Here is a 20,583-nt window from a genome sequence, read left to right on the forward strand (position 1 = left end):
AATCAAACTACTTGATAACGCATTATAGATAATTTATCAAAATGGAAGATTTATGCAACACTCTGCCTGATTGGACGAGAGTGTCAATTTCTTTCACTCTGTTGATTGTGCTACGCTGAGTGAAATGTAGACAAAGCGGTTATCCTAAACGACGCTGTTCACAGTTTTAAAGCTAACTTTGGCTCAGTACATTTAGCAAGAATATTGATATATCTCAAAATGATAAGTAAGTTTAATAAATATGATAAAAACCTGTTCAAATACCAACATATATCAAATTAAAGAAAGAGCTGAATACGGTCTGCGTATCACATGAATAAGGGTGTGAAAAGAGTCTTTTATGTAGGGAAGTGCTTTTAAAAGATTTTCCTTGTTACAATTGTCGTCTGTATATGAAAAGGTTTCTTGCTTTTGTGACTTATTCAGATTGCATATTTATTATATATGAATATTTTTCTTTAGCATGGTATGCAAATATTGAACTCAGTTGAAATCTCTTTTGTTATATATATGCTATATAATGACTGAATCTCATTACACTGAAACGAAGGTACGCTGCATACAGTTTATCTATGTGACATGACTACGGTCAAACTTTATTATGAAACAGAAATATTGAAATAATTACAAATTGCATGTTTTGCTTGACCTTCACTTTTTTATAGGTGTGACGTCATTGTCCAAAGATTCATGAATAGCGAATATGCATTTGTTAAAGCGGGATCAGTTGGCCTATTTTAGTAATAAATAAATAAAAATAATAAATAAAAAAATCCTTTAATTGATTTTTTCTCATGTATTCTAATCAAACTTGATTTGTAGCATCTTTATTAGGCCCGCAGCCAACTTTGTTCAGCTGGGTCATTTAACCCCTTTTAGGGGCTGCTAGAGCTAAAACTAGAAATGTCTTTATACAGCGTCTCATGAACAGCTTGGTGGATCTTTGTCATACCTGGTCTGGAGCATCATTATAAGGTCATCTTCCATTTATCTATATAGGAACTTGGGCCCTATTAGGGACCACTATAGCTAAAAGTAGATATGCCTTTCTTCGCATTAACCACTAAAGTGTAATGGATTTTTATCAAACTCGATGTGTAACAGTATCGTAAGGTCTCCTGCTATTTCGTTACAAATAGGGATAGGGACCAATTTAGCTAAAAATATAAACACGTTTAATGACCTCTTCTCATGAACCGCTTCAAGAATCTTCATCAAACTACTGCTGTAATTATTCGTCTAAGGATAAACGAAACAAAATTGCAACCCTACGAAACCTTTGCGAAAAATTAAAAGAGAACCATTTAAATTGTTAAAGTGCGGCGTTTAGTTTTGCAATTTGAAAAATGTTAGATGAAAGATGAATGTTAGATGAAAAATTCATAAACTTCTTTCCTTATTACAATTCGCCGACCATCATTTTTAAAGATATTTCTTGTTAACATTGAATCGGTAGAACTGCGAATTCGGAAGCAACTCAACATTAAATCTGTTAGAAAGTATACAGAATACAAATCTGGAGGCACTCAAATTAGTAATAGGGAATCGATCCCTCTACGGTAACATGCAATATATACCGAATGAGATATACTATCAATTAAAAAAAATGTGTCCTTCCGGCACGTGCACAGAGCGTCTGACTTCGGATTTTTTCGGATAACTTGTCCGAACTGCAACATCTTCTACATCAGCACAAATATGGGCGGTATTGTTTTTATATTTCAAAATCTATCTTTAGATTGACATAAACGCATATTTCTGGGCAAGCTGATGGACTGTAACGATTCCCGAATGAGGCAGTGCATTATTTCATATTAAAGTATAGTATGATTGCTTAGGCTTGTCTTCCTTTGTCTTTATAGTCTTTATATATATATATAAAGTATTTTAAACTTCATATAAAATATGTTTGATTGCAATGCCCTTCAGCTCATAATATGTCTCAAACAGTGATTTGTCGCTGAATAAAATCATTGCTTGGAAATCAGATGCGAAAGAATTATACTCTTACAAATTCACTGTATCCTCGAGATCCAGTAGAATTTTGAGAGAAAGAATATATATTGTGATATTTGTATAGGTATAAAGTCGATATAAAATGGACAGAGAATTATTACACTAGTGGGAGTGATGTGTTTAACTTACCTGATTGCCTGGAGGTCCCCGGTCCCCTACCGGTCCTGGATCCCCGGGTGGTCCCTACAAGTTAAGACGAAATAGAAGTTAGAATCTTTTTGAACATTTATACTTGGATCTGTGGTCAATTATATGTATTCGGAGCAAGTTGATGAAAAAGAAACAACATTATATTTTTATATATCTTTCACAAATGTTACAAAGAAATTATGGAATTTAAAGAAAATTTTAAAGTACGGGATAATGCACTTCTCATGTTACAATTACAACGAACATAATTCATTTCGACAGTTGATAGGAGAACCGTTAGGATTGAACTGTCATGTGACATACATGTAGATGATGAAAATAGCAAAAACTGGTAACTCGGAACTATTACAATGCTGCTAGCTAAATACTGGTACCTTGGAACAATTACAATGCTGCTAGCTAAGTACCAAAAATCAATTGAAAACGATATGTTGCAATAGTGCTTCATAACATTCTTCTTTCAGGAGATGGAATAAATATTTACCCCTTCCGGTTTGACACAATACTCTCTAAAAGGAGGTAAACATGGCTGTTAGAAAAAAAACAAGCAAAGCAAAAATGACTTACTGTTGGTCCCATTACACCTGCTGGCCCTGTGGCACCTACTTGACCTTGCTGGCCCTAAAATCAGATGCAAAAATAAGCATGTTATCTTGTTTTGTCTTTGTACATAGACACAATTATTCTACTCTCAAACTGGTCGAGGTGAGTTTTCGCTATATCAAGTGCTAAAGATGGATACTGGATTGTGCTAAATTACCTTTATAACTTCCAACAAACAACGGGCAGACGACAAATCATTCTAATTTAGATAACAGACTAAGAACTTCAATAATTATTTTCAGTTAAATTAATTTGTGTTCAATATGTGCGTGTAATTTCACACCGGCAGTCAGTGTTATCAAATCACGTAACTAATTTTAATACACTCACCGGCTCACCCCTTTCACCTGGTGCACCACGGAGTCCATCCTTTCCTGGCAACCCCTAAAATGGTTAGATTTTTTTATGTTTAGGAAACAGGCTATTAAACAATGAGTTAAGAAATCTAAATATTCTTGCTTTCCGATTACTTATAATTGTAAAGTTTCAAGATGGTGAACATATATAAATTTACATACGTCTTACTCTATAGATAGCAAGACAGTTCTGTTTCATGTTTTTTATCCATCATTTATTCACTTATGAGTTCTACTAGGATAATCAACTTGTTTTCAAATATAATCCGAAGTTTTTCATGTATATATTTCAATAAAAAGACCATTAAACATGAAAAAATCAATAGTTTTACATTAGCTCCTTGTGGCCCTGGAGGACCCTGCATTCCTGGTGGTCCTTGAATTCCCTGTTCTCCGACTGGCCCCGGAGGTCCTGCTACACCATTATCTCCCTTGGGTCCAACTGGGCCAGGCGCGCCTGTTTTACCACGTTCGCCTTGTTGTCCCTAGTCAAAAAAAGAAAAAAAAACACAATGATTCATTCCTATCTTAACTGTGAGAGCCCATTTTAAGCCATTTTCTAACAGTGTTCCACATACTATCCTTCACTGATACTGCAATATGGTGCTGGCGCAAGAATATTTCAATTAATGTGTATTTGGTACATACTTATATATTTCGGTTGACACTATTAATCAAGAAATGATAAATAACCTAAATACAACGTACCTGTGCACCGGGATCGCCACGATCACCAACTGGGCCTGGTGGTCCCTAGAAAAGGAAAATATTACGTATATATTTCTAATTATATATATAATTCAGGGCATTTTGCGGAAAAAGTAGGAAAAATAATTCTCAAAATAGACACACAAAAAATGCTGCGGCGTCTACAAGCTGTTTCTAATCAACTGAAATATCAAAACCTTCGTCTTATTTTAATTATTAATGAGCTGTTTTGAGCTAATCTTATTTGCTTTACGATAATGGTTTTACTAACTGTTTCAAGCTATTCCGAATTAATTGTTTTATTGTTTCTCGTTTAGAGGCATTCTTGCAAAACTTTTAATTTCTTACAGATTTTCCACTGCGCCCTCGTTTTCCACGTCGTCCACGCCCACCGCTGTCACCCTTTAAACCAGGTGGCCCTGGATACCCTGGTAGCCCTGGGGTTCCAATACGTCCCTACAATGTATTTGATGAATGGTATAGCATACACTTAAGTTATATTGCAGATATAGCATAAAATGGTTTGGGAGATCACCTAGTTTGCATATAATAGTGCCTTGACATTTTTTGCTTTGATCGTAAACCGGTTTTCTGCTTGGAATGGATAAACAATGCTATAACTAGACATGATTTGTGTCAGTTACCTTATAGATAGGCGCCATATGATATCGTTTGAAGCTCCCTTCGCACCAGTTAAAGAACGTTTCATGTCTGCCCATTTAAGAAATGAGCAAAAAAGCTTTATGTGGATAACTATAAAAAAAAGTTTTACTTTTTATAATACATGATGGGAAGCTCCATGCAGGAAATGTTTAAGTGTACATCCCTTCCATATAAACTGTCCAGACATCCCCGGAATCGTTATTTCGGGAGAGGTTAAGCATTCCCAAAGTGTTATCATATTCATAAAGGCTCAAAGAACAAATAAAGGTCAGATATTATTAAAATCAAAATCTTTTCTTTACCAAACACCACAGTCCCAGTTCTCATCATGTATAATTAAAAAGTAAAACTCTTTTTAAGTTATCCGTATAAAGCTTTTTGCTCATTTTTAATCGACATTTAATTAATACTTTTATCATAGTTTTCAATAGTAGTTAAACAAATGTAACTTAACACAATTACGGAATACCATTAGGGCCATCTTGTCGTGCAAGGCGAGCCACATCATACAGACACAATCCAACGCTAAGATGGCCCTAACATGATTCCTTACTCTATAACAAAAATTCTATAGAACAAACCTTCTCGCCTTGATTGCCAGGTGGACCGTCTTCACCAGTCGGACCACGATCACCCTGTGATAAGAAAGCAAACAACATTTTAGGTTATTGTTATTTCCGGTTATGTAAATAGCAGTTCGCCGTTTTTGGTTTCGTTTCGATTCTTTTTACCTGTCCTGTACAAGGGTGAAACAGTTGCTCTCTACGATGACATTTTCGCTATGTAGTACAGATGCGCTAAATTAGTCTTCCAACGTCTTTTCTTTAAAGAAATTAGCTAATAGTAGGTAATCAGTCATTTCGGGGGTGTTTTATGTACAGTAAAAATTATATCCTGTCTGCATCAGTTCTAAATTCGTCCCCGCTTTCTCAGTAAAATAGTTTTAACTGTTTCATCTGCAATCACCTGTGAAATTATAAACTCGCCTTTATATAGCTGTAACAAGACGTACCAATGAAAAATAATCATTTGATTAACTAAACACCATATCTTCAAACTAGAAATAGTTTTTCACGAAAAAAACATATGTGTCCCATCACATAACACGCAGATATTGTAAAATGCCACAAATTAAGGGCCGTAACTCTAGTAAAAATCACCGATCCATAACATTCCAACGATATGCACAACTAGGCTGCCACTGGCCACTCCTCTGAAGTTTGGTGTAGTTCCAGCCAGTGGTATAGGAAGAAGTAACAAAGACATCATAGAATTTGACAAACCAAAAGTCCTAACTCTGTTGAAAGTAATTCAACGCTAAAATCACTGAACTAGAACATGCCAACAAGATGCACAATAAGGTTTGGCACTGATCATTCCGTAAGGTCCGGTGGAAATATCTGCCCAATGATATAAGAAAAGCAGCCACAAAATATATTGTTTGACGAATCAAGGGCAGTAGTTCCAATGACAATCACTGAACCGGAACATGCGGCCCACATGCATAAATAAGCTTGACACTGGTCATTCTGGAAATCCGCTCAATGATATAAAAGTCATATGATTTGATGAACTTCACTGGAAATTACTGAACCGGAAAATCCTGATAATATGTACAACTAGGCTTGGCAATGATTACTTTTGTGCAGTTTGATGTAAATCCGGAGGAGTTACTTGGACAAACTTTGTGACATACAAACAGACTGCACTAAATCAGTTTTATTCCCCCACGAGTGGAAGGCATAACCAATGAGACTCCTAAGCTCTATAGATGGTATATAATAGCTTTCAGAAACTGTAAGACTTGTTAAAGGTTTTTCACACAAAAGGAATGAAGAATCTTACAAACCTTTGACCCTTCGATTCCCTCTGGACCAATTGGGCCGTAATCTCCGACCGATCCTTTGTCCCCTTTCTGTCCAAAGTCCCCACGATCTCCAGGGAACCCAGTAAGTCCCTGTTAAATAATAAAATATGTTACAAGAAACTGAAGTTATAAAAGATTCTAGTTACAAGATCCGATACAGCAAGACTATCAAACAAGATAACAGCCTTTTATTTCGACAGAAACTGATGGAAATTCGCCTCTACTCAATATGGTATACGAAGCAACACCTTGTATTTATCATGTAATGCCTTATTTGTCCGAGGATGTCCTGACCTTATGTGTCTGATGGCGTCGTATTGACCCAAGGATGAAGGGCGATGGTCAATTCGATTGCCGGATGAAAAATAACATGGCCAATATGAAATCACTTATTTTGTTCTGTCTATCAGCTCTTATTTTTTTGCGCTGAGCTGTAAAGCAAACCTGTTTTTCGAATTCAAGTCGGTACAATCTAAATATCATAATATTGCATTTTTTTGGTTTTTCATGGATCGTATTTTGGAACATGTCTGGGCACAGGAGAAAGGTATTCTATGTTACGAATATTGTTAACAGTGAAATCTTTTATTGATTAAGTTTGTTTAAGTTTGGGGTTCTATATGTTGATAAAACAATTTGCAAATTATGTAGTAGATACTGAAGAAATGAAATTAAAACATTTTCACTGCTCAAGGTAAACAGTTTTAAATCTTCACAATGAAACTCACCTGATTGCCTTTTGCGCCCATTAGTCCTCTAGCTCCAGTATCGCCCTGTAACAGAATATAAACTTCATAACAGGAAGGAAAAAAACAGTTAAACAAAACTCACAGAACATTCGTTTGTCCAAGTTTTACAAAGACTCATAGTTTCGAATCAGTACTTTACTATGGGTTCTAAGTAACAGTTGTGATTGCAGCATGTTCATCATCTGCTTGTAAGCCTAACTTAATATTTAAAGAAAACAAATCGCAAAACCTTCAAACTCACATTCTGACCCCTACAGACCTCGAACAGAAAAGCTCAAAGTTTGGTTTGAAATTTCGACATTTTTAGCCCACGGTATATACCAAATTAAAAAATATTTTGTTCTGTTATTTGGTAAACTTGTTTAAAGATAACAATTCTAAAGTAAAACGAGATAAACAAACCAAATACCTTTGTTCCTCTTGGGCCTGGATAGCCAATAATTCCCTGTAGACCAAGGGGTCCAATGTCGCCTTTGGGTCCAGGTGTGCCTTTAAGTCCATCAATACCCTAAAACGTTTATATAAATTATCATGAAAAAAACAACATAAATTTCATGGACTCTATACCATTCAATTGTTCTCGGCCTTTTTTCATTGTTTTTCCATAGCCTAAACTAAATTTTACCAATTTCGTACTTCCATACATCTAAAAATATGTCTGTCACTCAGTGAAAAACATTGCTCATAGGTTTCTCTGAAACTGCCAGATATATTCAACTGTTAAATTCCAGTAATTTACAGAAAAGCATGTAATAAAAGTTCACTAGTAAAACGCAATGTACAGGTATAGAAATTTTATGGTTGGCATACTTAGAAATAATTCAAACCTGTAACAATGTGAACAATTATATAATGCTTTGAAACTTATTCTCGTGAGGTGAGGATATGGCTCACGAGAAAACGCGTGAGATAAACTTACTGGTGGTCCTATGGGTCCGGGTAAACCTGCAAGACCCGGTTTGCCCTGGGCGCCTGGAATACCTTGTGGTCCGAGCGGCCCTGGTGGTCCGGGAGAACCCTACAGAAAAATAAAACAATTTAGAAAATGGAACTAAATGGAAGACAATTAGCGCTATTGATAATGTTGACTTTACTCTTGAGTTTCAAAGATATTTTATCTGCAATGCTCAAATCTATAGGGCTAACATGTAGCATTCACTGGCAGAGACTAACACATTTTCACGAGAGAGCCAGTCTTTTTACAAGCTTGATACACTGTCAGAAAAACAGTCCCAAGAAGTAGTACAGTAAATATTTGAAGTTAATATCTATGTTTATACATGAAGTTTTGTGGTTTTTTTCTCATATTGTACATACCACTGGTCCTGGGGCACCTGCTTGTCCTGGAGCACCTGGGGATCCGATACCTCCCTGCAAATAAATTTGGAATAATAACAGACACTGTGCTAGCTAATGTTTCCAATGCAAATGGGATGGACTGGTGGGTTCTTTTTTGTAACAAAGGACTAATAAAATTATCACAAATACATTTTTTCAGCAAAATGACAAGTGTGTCAAAGGAGATCAATTCTAATCACTTAAAAGTTAGAAGGTACCTCACTCATCTTTAGGGGTGTTTTTTTTATATACAATATATGAACGTTTTAATTTACCCTGAAAATTAATAGTACATTTTACAGTTGAACGATATTCTCGTGGGCAATGAAATTGCAAATGGTTTAGAAAAGAATAAGACAGCAAACCTGGTTTCCTTTCGGCCCCGGTGCACCTTCAGCTCCTGGTATTCCCTGAAATAGATATGTTGTAAGATGGATTCAAATAATTCTAGAACTTACTCTGAAATTAATAACAATATGACCAATTTCACCAACATAATTTCGTATCTATTTGTATTTAGATTTCAAATTAATATACAGTAAGTATACACGTACCGGAACACCAACAGGGCCGGGCTTTCCCCTTGGTCCCATAAAACCTCTAAGACCCTGAAAGAAAAACGCAATACATCGTAATATGTAATTCTAGTATGGATTTTACTTACGTAGAATGGCCTAGGCAATTGTGCACAAGAGATACATAAAATGCATATTGGTATAAAAAAGATCATTTTGATTATCAATCACACTTAACTATACATAAATGGAAAATATATCCATACTTTGAAAATTAATGACAAAATGAAGTCGAATTGGTTCGGACTTCATTGCAATTGTATTGGTTCGGACTTCAATGCAGTTGTATTGGTTCGGAGTGCAATGATGTCGTATGGGTTCGGACTGCAATGCAGTCGTATTGGTTTGGACTTTAATGCAGTTGTATTGGTTTGGACTTTAATGCAGTTGTATTGGTTTGGACTTTAATGCAGTCGTATTGGTTCGGACTTTAATGCAGTCGTATTGGTTTGGACTTTAATGCAGTTGTATTGGTTTGGACTTTAATGCAGTTGTATTGGTTTGGACTTTAATGCAGTCGTATTGGTTCGGACTTTAATGCAGTCGTATTGGTTCGGACTTTAATGCAGTCGCGCATACGTATTGGTTTGGACTTTAATGCAGTCGTATTGGTTTGGACTTTAATGCAGTTGTATTGGTTTGGACTTTAATGCAGTCGTATTGGTTTGGACTTTAATGCAGTCGTATTGGTTCGGACTACAATAGAGGCGTATGGGTTCGGAATGCAAGGTAGTCACGTTTCCAAAGAAGTGGTGGAGATGTAATATATCAATAAATGACAATACCTGGTCGCCTGCTGGTCCTGGTGCACCTGGCTCTCCTTGTTCTCCCTGTAATACAATTAATTACTTTAAAGACATTCTTAAAGGTGGTCATGCAGTCGCAATTATAATTACAAATATTAATTTTTATGCATTCTATTCGAGATATAATGAAGGAATAAAAAGGCAAATTACATAGAGCTGGATTCCTATCAGATAAGAATTGTAATAATTATGTTTGCTTCTCTGAACCAATAGGCAAGATTCATACAGCTTTTAGCTGCATAACTAAACTATTTCAATTTATCTTGGTTGTCCAAACCAGTGAGACAAAAGGGATAAGATCAAATTTTTAAATAAATACCCTCTCGTTAGTATCTACGCCTGTAAATATGAATACGTGTAAATGGCCAGTCGAGCCGAACCCTACTGAAAATCGTTTAAGCAAATGTATTAATAGACAGTAAAACTAGACAAGAGATCACAGAGTGATCTTGGCGCCCACCAATGTGCCATTTTTGAGTGTTCCAAATTTCTAGACTTGACCAGCTCAAGGTCAAATTTCATTTCCGTACACAACACTGTGCATGTGGTCCAAATTCGAAAGCTGTAGCTTGAGAAATGTGAAAGTAGGTCACTAGGTCAATGTCAAGGTCAAAGTTTGTTTCGGTACACAATCCTATGTATGTGGTCTAAATTTGAAGCCTGTAGCTACAGAAATGTGAAAGTAGGTCACTAGGTCAATCTTAAGGTCAACGTTTGTTTTGGTACACAAAAATATGCAAGTGGTCTAAATTTGAAGGCTGTAGCTTGAGAAATGTAAAAGTAGGTCACTAGGTCAGAATCAAGGTCAAATTTTATTTTGGAATAAAAACTATGCATGTGGTCCAAATTTGAAGCCTGTACCTTCAAAAATGTGAAAGTAGGTCACTAGGTCAATGTAAAGGTCAAAGTTTGTTTCGGTATACAAAACTAGGCATGTGATCCAAATTTGAAGGCTGTAGCTTGAAAAATGTAAAAGTAGGTCACTAGGTCAAAATCAAGGTCAAATTTTTTTTGGAATACAAAACTATGCATGTGGTCTAAATTTGAAGCCTGTACCTTAAAAATGTGAAAGTAGGTCACTAGGTCAATGTAAAGGTCAAAGTTCATTTCAGTACACAAAACTATGCAAGTGGTCCAAATTTGAAGGCTGTAGCTTGAGAAATGTGAAAGTAGGTCACTAGGCCAAAATCAAGGTCAAATTACACTTCAGAACACAAATCTATGCATGTGGTCCAAATTCAAAGCCTGTACCTTCAAAAATGTGAAAGTAGGTCACTAGGTCAATGTGAAGGTCAAAGTTTTTTTCAGTACACAAAACTATGCATGTGGTCCAAATTTGAAGGCTGTAGCTCGAGAAATGTGAAAGTAGATCACTAGGTCAAAATCAACGTCAAATTTAATTTTGAAACACGGAACTATGCATATGGTCCAAATTTGACGCCTGTACCTTCAAAAATGTGAAAGTAGGTCACTAGGTCAAAATCAAGGTCAAAGTTTTTTCCAGTGCACAAAACTATGCATGTGGTCCAAATTTGAAGGCTGTAGCTACAGAAATGTGAAAGTAGGTCACTAGGTCAAAATCAAGGTCAACTCATGTCAAGGTTCATCTTGCCACTCAAAAATATACATGTGGTCCAAATTTGAAGGCTGTAGCTACAGAAATGTGAAAGTAGGTCACTAGGTCAAAATCAAGGTCAACTCATGTCAAGGTTCATCTTTCCACTTAAAAATATACATGTGGTCCAAATTTGAATGTTGTAGTTATTGACAAGAACATTTTAAAAGCTTTTACCTATATAAGTCTATATGAACCATGTGACCCCCGTGGCGGGGCCATTTTTGACCCTAGGGGCATAATTTGAACAAACTTGGTAGAGAACCACTAGATGATGCTACATTACAAGTATCAAAGCCCTAGGCTTTGTGGTTTGGACAAGAAGATTTTCAAAGTTTTTCCCTATATAAGTCTATGTAAACCATATGACCCCCAGGGCCGGGCCATATTTGACCCTAGGGGTATAATTTGAACAATCTTAGTTGAAGACAACTAGATGATGTCACATACAAAATATCAAAGCCCTAGGCCCTGTGGTTTTGGACAAGAGGTTATTCAAAGTTTTTCCCTATATAAGTCTATATAAACCATGTGACCCCCAGTGCGGGGCAATATTTGACCCCAGAGAAATAATTTGAATACTTTTGGTAGAGGACCACTAGATGATGCTTCAAACCAAATATCAAAGCCCTAGGCTCTGTGGTTTTGGACAAGAAGGTTTTCAAAGTTTTTCCCTATATAAATCTATATAAAATATAGAAATAAACAAAGGGCCATAACTCACTCATAAATTGTTGAACCAGTCTGATTTTCAGGGGACACAACTAGGGTACCAATACATCATTCTGACAAAGTTTGGTCAAAATCCCCCCAGTAGTTTCTTAGGAGATGCGATAACGAGAAATTGTTAACGGAAGGACGGAAGGACGGAAGGACGGACGTCGGACCACGGACGCAGAGTGATTTGAATAGCCCACCATCTGATGATGGTGGGCTAAAAATTATTTCTTAGACATTTACTACAGTCCCTGGCTCGCAGATTTCGCATGTGATTGTGACTGACAAATTCTGCATATAATATCTACATAGAAGATTATTCGTGATTAATATGTACATATAGATCTATATGTAAATCATTGAATTTTTTGGTACAACCGGATTTGATTAAGCGGTTGTATACTGTTCATCATATGGTGGTATGCAAGATTCCGTTAATTTTCAAATGGCAATTGGGTACGACATGTATACCACATCATTCTATCTCTTAGATAATTTACCTGTTCTCCGTCGTGTCCTGGCGGTCCCATAGGTCCAGCTGATCCTTGGTAACCCTGGAGACACATTAATATCATATCATATTCAACAAATATGCTTTAAATATTACATTATTGTGTGGTCTCAACGTAGTGTGTCTAATATCTCTATAAACATCATAAATATTTGCAGTCAAAATATAATTTCAATATTTTGAACATTGTAGTGTACCGATATGTAAACACTAATTTAACCATCCTTATTGACATTGTAAACAGCATTCGTATACAATGAACATCTTCTTAATGCTGACTGTAACTTTATAATCCTGTAAAAATCTTACTGATTATCATGAATGTCCTCAGTAAACATCTTACAAGTTATTCTGAATGTCCCCGGTAAACTTCTTACTGATTTTTATGAATGTCCTCAGTAAACATCTTACTGATTATTATGAATGTCCTCATTAAACATCTTACCAGTTATTATGAATGTCCCCATTAAACATCTTACTGATTATTATGAATGTCCTCAGTAAACATCTTACCAGATATTACGAATGTCCACAGTAAATCTCTCACTGACTATTATGAATGTCGTCAATAAATATACTACCGAATATTATAAACCTCCTCAGTAACATCATACTGATTATAATGAATGTCCTGGTAAAACTTGAGGATCGTTCCTGTAAGACCCCACAGAAGTATACATACCCGGTCTCCTTTAGATCCAATTCTGCCTGGTATTCCTGGATAACCGGCCTCGCCCTGAAAACATCATTGTTTTTAAAAAATAAATAACATGTAATATCGGTACATTAAGCAAGATTCAGTGAAAATTTCATTAATTTACTGAAAAACTTCGCCCGGTCTCAATGAGTAACGTGATCATTGCCAAACGCTGACATTTGTAAAACCTCAAAGGGCATGTCCTAATTCGCTTTCAAACTCAATGATAGTCAGTCAACTATAAAAAAGGCACTCGGACTTTGTAATTAGTTCTTCGCTGTCAGCCGCAGAGGTCCATGCTCCCCTTGCCTCAAGGAACTGAATTCAATTTACATATTATATGAGCCGTGCCATGGGAAAACCAACATAGTGGCTTTGCGACCAGCATGGATCCAGACCAGCCTGCGAATCCACGCAGTCTGGTCAGGATCCATGCTGTTCACTGACGGTTTCTATAATTGCAGTAGCCTTTAAAAGCGAACAGCATGGATCCTGACCAGACTGCGCGGATGCGCAGGCTGGTCTGGATCCATGCTGGTCGCAAAGCCACTATGTTGGTTTTCCCATGGCTCGGCTTATATGTCTGTCTTCTAGGCATTGGAAAGAATATTATTTTCTTCATATATCAGTGCGCTTTGAATAATTGAATAAAATATGAGATTTAACCTAATATAACCTATAGTTTAAGGAAATGCTTACCTTGTCTCCGAGTGGTCCAATAGGACCACGCGCACCATCTCTTCCGCTACGCCCCTGAAAGTCACAAATTAACAATCAATCCACATATCAAATACAAATATCACATATTATTTTATAACAAAGTAACTCGGTAATATTTGCCACAATGATATTCTAAATACTGGAATCCTAGGAGGATAGAGTCGGTAAAATTATGCTTAATCTCGGCCAGTACAGTGTTTTCTGGGCCAGTATCAGATTCCTTTAATTTAATATGTAAATCAGCTCGGCCGAAAATAATACAACTTCTGTATTATGCAGTCAGCTCTGCCAGTACCAGGTTCCGGTCTTGGAAGGAAAACAGACGCCATCTTGATTTCTTAGGTTTCGACAACTAATTATTAATTGTTCAATTGGGGAACGGGAAGTCACAAATCGTACAAAATATCGTTGAAGAAAAAGTAACCAAAAAAATCTGCCGTACCCTCTTGCCACTTGGTCCATCCGGTCCTGGCATACCCATGGGTCCCGGCGGTCCCTGAAAAAAAAGAAAAATAATTATGGAAAATTCAAGAGAAAAGTACATGGGAAAGATTTTGGTAAGTTCCATTATTCTTATCAACGGTAGAATCGACAATGCCAACAACGATGACATTTCCGGGCTAACTTCGATTAAGGCGAGAATTGCCAAGCTGCTTGGAAGGTGAAGAAGTACAAGAGCGCGTGATGAAGCGACTGTGTTGCGCATGATCAACACTGCCCTAAGGCGCGATCAGATCAGTCTTCGCTTGCTCCCAGTCTTGAGCTGTATAAACAGTAGCACAAGAAGCTATATCCTGTATCGACTGGTTTCATTTGCTGGCTTGTTGCACACGTGATAACCGCCAATTCCTCAACAGCAAGACCGGAGTCGATGGCGTGACAATCGAATAAGTTCTGTAATGTGCAATACGGACAATTTTTTTCCACATACGTGTACATATAACTCTCATAATCTTTTAGAATGAAAACTCTTTGTAACCGCTGATAGGTATGGAGGAACTGCTACAGTTATCAAAGTAAAAAGGGGCAAGGCTGATAATCTGAAGAAATTTTGAATAACTTTTATTTCTAATGTGTAACGTGTTTGTTTTATCATATTGCTTCTCTTTTTGAAAGGACCGGAACTTATAAGTTATAATACGTCTTTGTTTTGTATACATTTACTTCTTCCCAAACCCTGTCCTTTAGCAAGGCACCAGAAAGGTAGGAAATCGTTGATAAGTACTTGAATTGTTGGCGACTCACCGTTCGGCCACATCTTAACGGTTTTCAGTGGGATTTGAACGTCCAACCTCCCGTTCCTGAGGCGGATGTTTAGTATTGATTCATGTAAGTACAATAAAATATGACATAGAAAGTTACCTGTTCTCCGGGAAGACCTTCATCTCCTCTCTCTCCGGGATCTCCTGGTGGACCCTAAAAGGAATATATAGATTACGTAATATAAAACTAAAATAAAGAGTGGGTATCCGGTCTACATCATTTTTGATGTTTGAAGTATTTTATATAACAGTATGCGATGTATAGATAAACTAATTTTCATTGGCCAACACTGCAATCTGACTTAAGTACTTGATCTTCTAAACGAAGAACTGAGAACGACCCATTCACATACGTCTTCTGTATATTTTGGATTTCCAGTATTGCTATTTTTATTTTCACAAATCTATTCGAATGTCAAAGAGTAAGAAAAATGTGCTGTCATTCCAGGGCTCGAACCCGGGACCCCCCGCTTACAGAGCAAGTGGCCTACCGACTGACCTAATCGGCTATCTGACACATTATGACATTAGAATTGTAAATATCAAAAGTCAAGACTAAAGGTAGATTTGCAAAATTTTGTAAGTTAAGCTCTGATTGGCTAGCGAAAAGGTCGTCAGAACGAGGCTATGAATAGGTCGTTCTCAGATCCTATGCGTAGCGTAATAGGAGATGTACTTTTGCCAGATTGGCCAACACTTTTACCTTTCCGTCGAATAAGGTTTTCATTCAGGGTTTTTATTTTCTGCGGCATTAAAAATTCCAGACATGGTTTAAATATAACTGTTTCAATTTCTATATATGTTAGAAGATGCGTAAAAATTCAAATGTAGCTCATCTATATCAAATGATAATCCCTTTATTTATGTCTGAAAAAAAGTTACTTTCATATGATAAAAATGCATTCTACTGTTTAATTTGGTTCGCTATAAAAATACATTTGACGTTTCAAAGTTTCGGCTTATATTCTAATGTAAAAATGCTTTTATCTTGGACAATGTAAATATAAAACTAGCTGCCAGTAAAGTAATTGTAAGCTACTCACAGCCATTCCTGGTAGACCTGTCATTCCCTGAGGACCGTGTGCTCCGCGCATAGATTGCTGCAAAATATCAGAAAAGCAAAACTGTTAAGTGTCGTAGTGTCACATGCGTAAAATAGAATGGAGCTGGTATCTCCTAACAACGTTCGTATGGAATTACAAGAATGTGTGTAAAAACGTAAATGGGTACATCTTTTTTTTACGAAATTGTTAATTATCGCATCCCGGCTGGTATTGCATTCTAATAAACTAGCGAAGATTTCACATTTTACTTTTTTTACGAATATACTGTCCTGAAATTTAAATGTTGGAAGGTATTTCTAGCTTTTACAGTATTTGAAAGTTTTCAAGGTTGTTTCTTATGTATAAGTATCGTAAAACGTTGTAAAACTTACCATATGTTGTTTTAGAAGTAACTGGAAAGCCTCTCTTTGACTTTGATGTTTACCGTCGATATTCATCTATAAAATAATAGGAAAAAGAAACATATAAAACCATGCATTAAAGTACTAAAACAGTTTGATTTAACCTAAAACATTATCATAATATTGAAGTTCCATATCGTTTTTAACCTTATATTAAAAAAGATTAAATGAGCTAGGAAAATAGATTTTATGCATAATTAAATGGTTAGAAAATCACTACTTTCAACATTGCCAATCAATTAAGACAGAGTGATAAAGGGAGGTAATTATAAACAATAAATTCAGTAATATTTCATACTAGGTTAATCAAATATTCAAACCTTTGACAAATACATGAGAATATAACAGTCAAAAATAGGTTTTAAAAAGAAGCAGATATAGTTTATGACCATAACAAAAATGTGGGTCAGCCACGTTGGTAAACAAAGGCAATATGCGCTTTTAACATTAGACGTACAGTATTCTAACGACAAAAAAAAAGATAACATACATTTTGAAAATTCCATTAAACCTGAAGCGTCTACGGATAACAAGATAAAGAAAACGCGCTTGACGTCCAAACTCCAAACTAGTGGAGTCGTGACGACATTCGGCAGTTTCCATGCGATGACGTACTCTCGTTATACAATATTCGGCATTCTTCGGGTGTAAACAAGCACGTGGCCTTAGGTAAAAACCCGATAATGCCGAAATCGCATATGGAGAATACATATTGGCCTATTGTCATTACGTGCCACTACCTTAAGTTTAGATAGGTGGTGGTGATACTTACCGGGATGATAAGAGTGTTTCCTGGTGGGCCTGGAAGTCCATTGTTCCCGGGTAGACCATCTCGTCCAGCGAAACCCTACATGAAAAGAAACAATATGTCAAAACCGTGTGCAAAACGTGAAATTTATCAATTTCAATTGCGAAAAAATAAAACACCATGATGTTAAGACTAGGAATGAAAATACTGTTTTGAAATGAAGTTTAATCTTCTGATAATCCAACTGAAACGATAGAACTGAACTGAGTTGTTTAAATGTTTACCGTGTCACCCTTGGGTCCCGGTGGTCCCATTGGTCCACGTTGGCCAGGTGGTCCTGGTGGGCCCTGAAACGAAAAACAAAGAATTGTTTTGATGCGGAGACAAAGTAGTCAATTTAAGCACAAATCTTTCAACAAATGTAAGACAAAAACAGAAAACGAAAATTCCTATCAGTGTCGATCATCTCGGGACAGATTATATACATTACAAACTTTACCAACTTTCACTTAATGATTCGTTTTAGTAATATTTTTTTTTTCTGGAAAAAATTAGTCATGTCTGAAATAGAATCATTTAGAGCATATAAAATGATTACTCATGTAGATATATGTAACAGGTGTTTATGTTGAAATATAAGGAAACTTACGTATGGGACTCCTAATGCCATGGCTGAACCCATCTGTGTTCCGTATTTGTCTACAGCCTGTCAAAATCAAAGAGGAATACCAGAATTATAATTTTATTAAATACATTTTTTATCAAGTAGCTTGTCCATGCATCATATCAATATATCATATCTAACATTACGTCTAGCGTGGAGAATAAAACGACATCCTTTATATTGCATCCCCGGTACGATCAATAACTGGGAAGGAATAAAGAAACGGTAATTCCGTTATGTCCTGTCAAAACAATTTCTTTTTTATTAACAGATTCTTCCAGGGTCTAAACTTATATCCTAACGTCCGGCTAATAAATGACATCAGTGGGTATTTTATTTACTTACATATACAGTTTCTTTCTTGTCCATGCCAAGCCCATAGCCTGCTTCCATATCATCACCATCGTAGGCAGACCCCCAAGAATAATTTCCCTCTGCCCCTCCAACAGCATAGCTATCCACATTGCTACTCCTGAAAATGAATCCGTTGTCATCGGGCTTCGGGAACGCAAAATCACAATCCGGGCAGTATATGTAACCATGCTCGTATGCCGCAAAGTCAACAGGCACGTAGAGCAGGTCCTGGATCTTACCCTGTAGCATAAAGAAAGTCCAAGTCAACCATAGTGAGACTAGAACATGTAAACACCATTGCTTAAATATCTACTCCACAAAAAGTCGATGACGGTAACGTCACTCATCGACTGGTAATAGACTAAACCTAGCTGCCAAATCTAGATGCGCACTTGGTCTCTCAGTGTAATATTCATTATTTCACATTACATATCATTGCCGGATCAAGGGACCGCTTTGCTTACATTGTTACATTGTGATATTTTTTCTTTCATAAAAATAAGTAAATAACCAAAGAAAAAAAAACTAGCATATTTTACATCCATGTTTGATGCGATTTAGTAGTTAACATTTGGGTATAAGTGTTAATAGTCGTAAAAGTCGTACGATGATCAAGAAAATAGTCGTGACTTTCAACGACCTATTCTGTGAAATACATTATCTATATCGAATTGGATTAAAAACGCTGCAAGAACTAAACTATTCAATGGCCCTGCCCTGCCCTGCCTGGTGTGTCGACCTACTCGTTGCATATAAAATTGCAAGACCAGTCGTTTGACTAGACTATCGCTGTTTTATGAGAACACAGTCAATAAAGCTGGTCTTAGGTAGGCTTTCAACAGTCGTGCGATTGTTATACCCCCTTCACATCTACGATTTTTTCTTACGATTCCTTACGATTTGCCAACTCGTAGGCAGTCGCAGGCAATCGTAAACAGCTCGTCGGTAGTCGTAAATAGCGAGGCACTACTCGCAGGAGATCGCAAGCAATCGTGAATGTTGAGGTAAAATTTTTGACATGTCAAAATTTTCTTACGATCGTCCCCGATTTGAATTATCGGTGAATAGCTCGTAAAGAGCTCGTAACAAGTCGTAAGTATCGTAAACAACACGTAAACCACTCGTAAGCTCTCGTAAGTGTATCGTAAAGACTTTGTTTTACGATTAAATACGATGTGTTTACGATGTGTACACGAGTTCTTACGAGTTCTTACAATTTCTTTCACGATACAGTACGAGGGGTTTACGATTTGTTACGGGCACTTTACGAGCACTTTACGAGTACTTTACAAGTACGTACGTACGCTTTACGATTTATGAGAGTTATAAAAGCTGTCAAATCGGACAGTTCCTTTCAGTTGCTGTCAAAACGTCAAAGGAGTGAGACTTCAATCCTATCTGCAACAATGCCACCTAAAAAGAAGGTAGTCAAAAAAAAAGAGGAGAGCACGCTCGCCTCCGTGCAATTTTAAATTGTAAAAACTTGATATTCGTAAATACTCGTATCTAAGACGTAACTACTCGTACCAACTCGTAAATAAATCGTAATGTACTCGTAAAGCCTTTGGTTAATCATGATATACCGTAATTCACTCGCAACAGCTCGTAAATAACTCGTAAATAGCTCGTAAAACGATCGTATTGATCCGTAATTACTCGGAATAAATCGGTAATTTTAGTCGTAAATGCATCGTAATAACTCGGAATAAATCGCAGTTTGATCGTTAACAGCTCTTAAATAGTCCGTAAATGTGGGGAATCGGTGAACTTTTACGATTTTGTGCAATTCGTCACAAATCGTAAGAAAAATCGTAGATGTGAAGGGGGTATTAGGCAACTCGTCTTCGTTGCAATTGTTGATCGTGGAACACTCAAGTAATCCAACAAGCGTTCGCACATTTTGTTGTGTGACTATAATCGTAAAAGTCGTGCTTAGGTCGGGCAACTAGTCGTGACTTTCAACGACCTATTCTGTGAATTACACCATTTATATAGAGTT

At 36.6% G+C, this 20,583-nt stretch overlaps 1 protein-coding gene across 1 annotated transcript in view; it reads right to left on the reverse strand.

Moving 5' to 3' along the window:
* LOC123557014 (collagen alpha-1(XI) chain-like) overlaps window positions 1–20,583 on the reverse strand; it is a 57,947-nt gene that overhangs the window by 25,611 nt on the left and 11,753 nt on the right. The window contains exons 5-30 of the mRNA XM_045348185.2: window positions 18,576–18,824; window positions 18,216–18,272; window positions 17,851–17,913; window positions 17,591–17,665; window positions 16,789–16,854; window positions 16,397–16,453; window positions 15,454–15,507; window positions 14,534–14,587; window positions 14,071–14,124; window positions 13,357–13,410; window positions 12,664–12,717; window positions 9,811–9,855; window positions 9,005–9,058; window positions 8,816–8,860; window positions 8,430–8,483; window positions 8,032–8,130; window positions 7,522–7,620; window positions 7,092–7,136; window positions 6,346–6,453; window positions 5,078–5,131; window positions 4,182–4,289; window positions 3,834–3,878; window positions 3,458–3,610; window positions 3,100–3,153; window positions 2,734–2,787; window positions 2,146–2,199 (exon numbers count right to left, since the gene is read on the reverse strand). Of these exons, the coding sequence (XP_045204120.1) occupies window positions 2,146–2,199; window positions 2,734–2,787; window positions 3,100–3,153; window positions 3,458–3,610; window positions 3,834–3,878; window positions 4,182–4,289; window positions 5,078–5,131; window positions 6,346–6,453; window positions 7,092–7,136; window positions 7,522–7,620; window positions 8,032–8,130; window positions 8,430–8,483; window positions 8,816–8,860; window positions 9,005–9,058; window positions 9,811–9,855; window positions 12,664–12,717; window positions 13,357–13,410; window positions 14,071–14,124; window positions 14,534–14,587; window positions 15,454–15,507; window positions 16,397–16,453; window positions 16,789–16,854; window positions 17,591–17,665; window positions 17,851–17,913; window positions 18,216–18,272; window positions 18,576–18,824 (1,908 nt within the window). The remainder of the gene's footprint in view (window positions 1–2,145; window positions 2,200–2,733; window positions 2,788–3,099; window positions 3,154–3,457; window positions 3,611–3,833; window positions 3,879–4,181; window positions 4,290–5,077; window positions 5,132–6,345; window positions 6,454–7,091; window positions 7,137–7,521; window positions 7,621–8,031; window positions 8,131–8,429; window positions 8,484–8,815; window positions 8,861–9,004; window positions 9,059–9,810; window positions 9,856–12,663; window positions 12,718–13,356; window positions 13,411–14,070; window positions 14,125–14,533; window positions 14,588–15,453; window positions 15,508–16,396; window positions 16,454–16,788; window positions 16,855–17,590; window positions 17,666–17,850; window positions 17,914–18,215; window positions 18,273–18,575; window positions 18,825–20,583) is intronic.

The sequence above is a fragment of the Mercenaria mercenaria genome, chromosome 15 (genome assembly GCF_021730395.1).
Source record: "Mercenaria mercenaria strain notata chromosome 15, MADL_Memer_1, whole genome shotgun sequence".
NCBI classification, from domain to species: domain Eukaryota; kingdom Metazoa; phylum Mollusca; class Bivalvia; order Venerida; family Veneridae; genus Mercenaria; species Mercenaria mercenaria.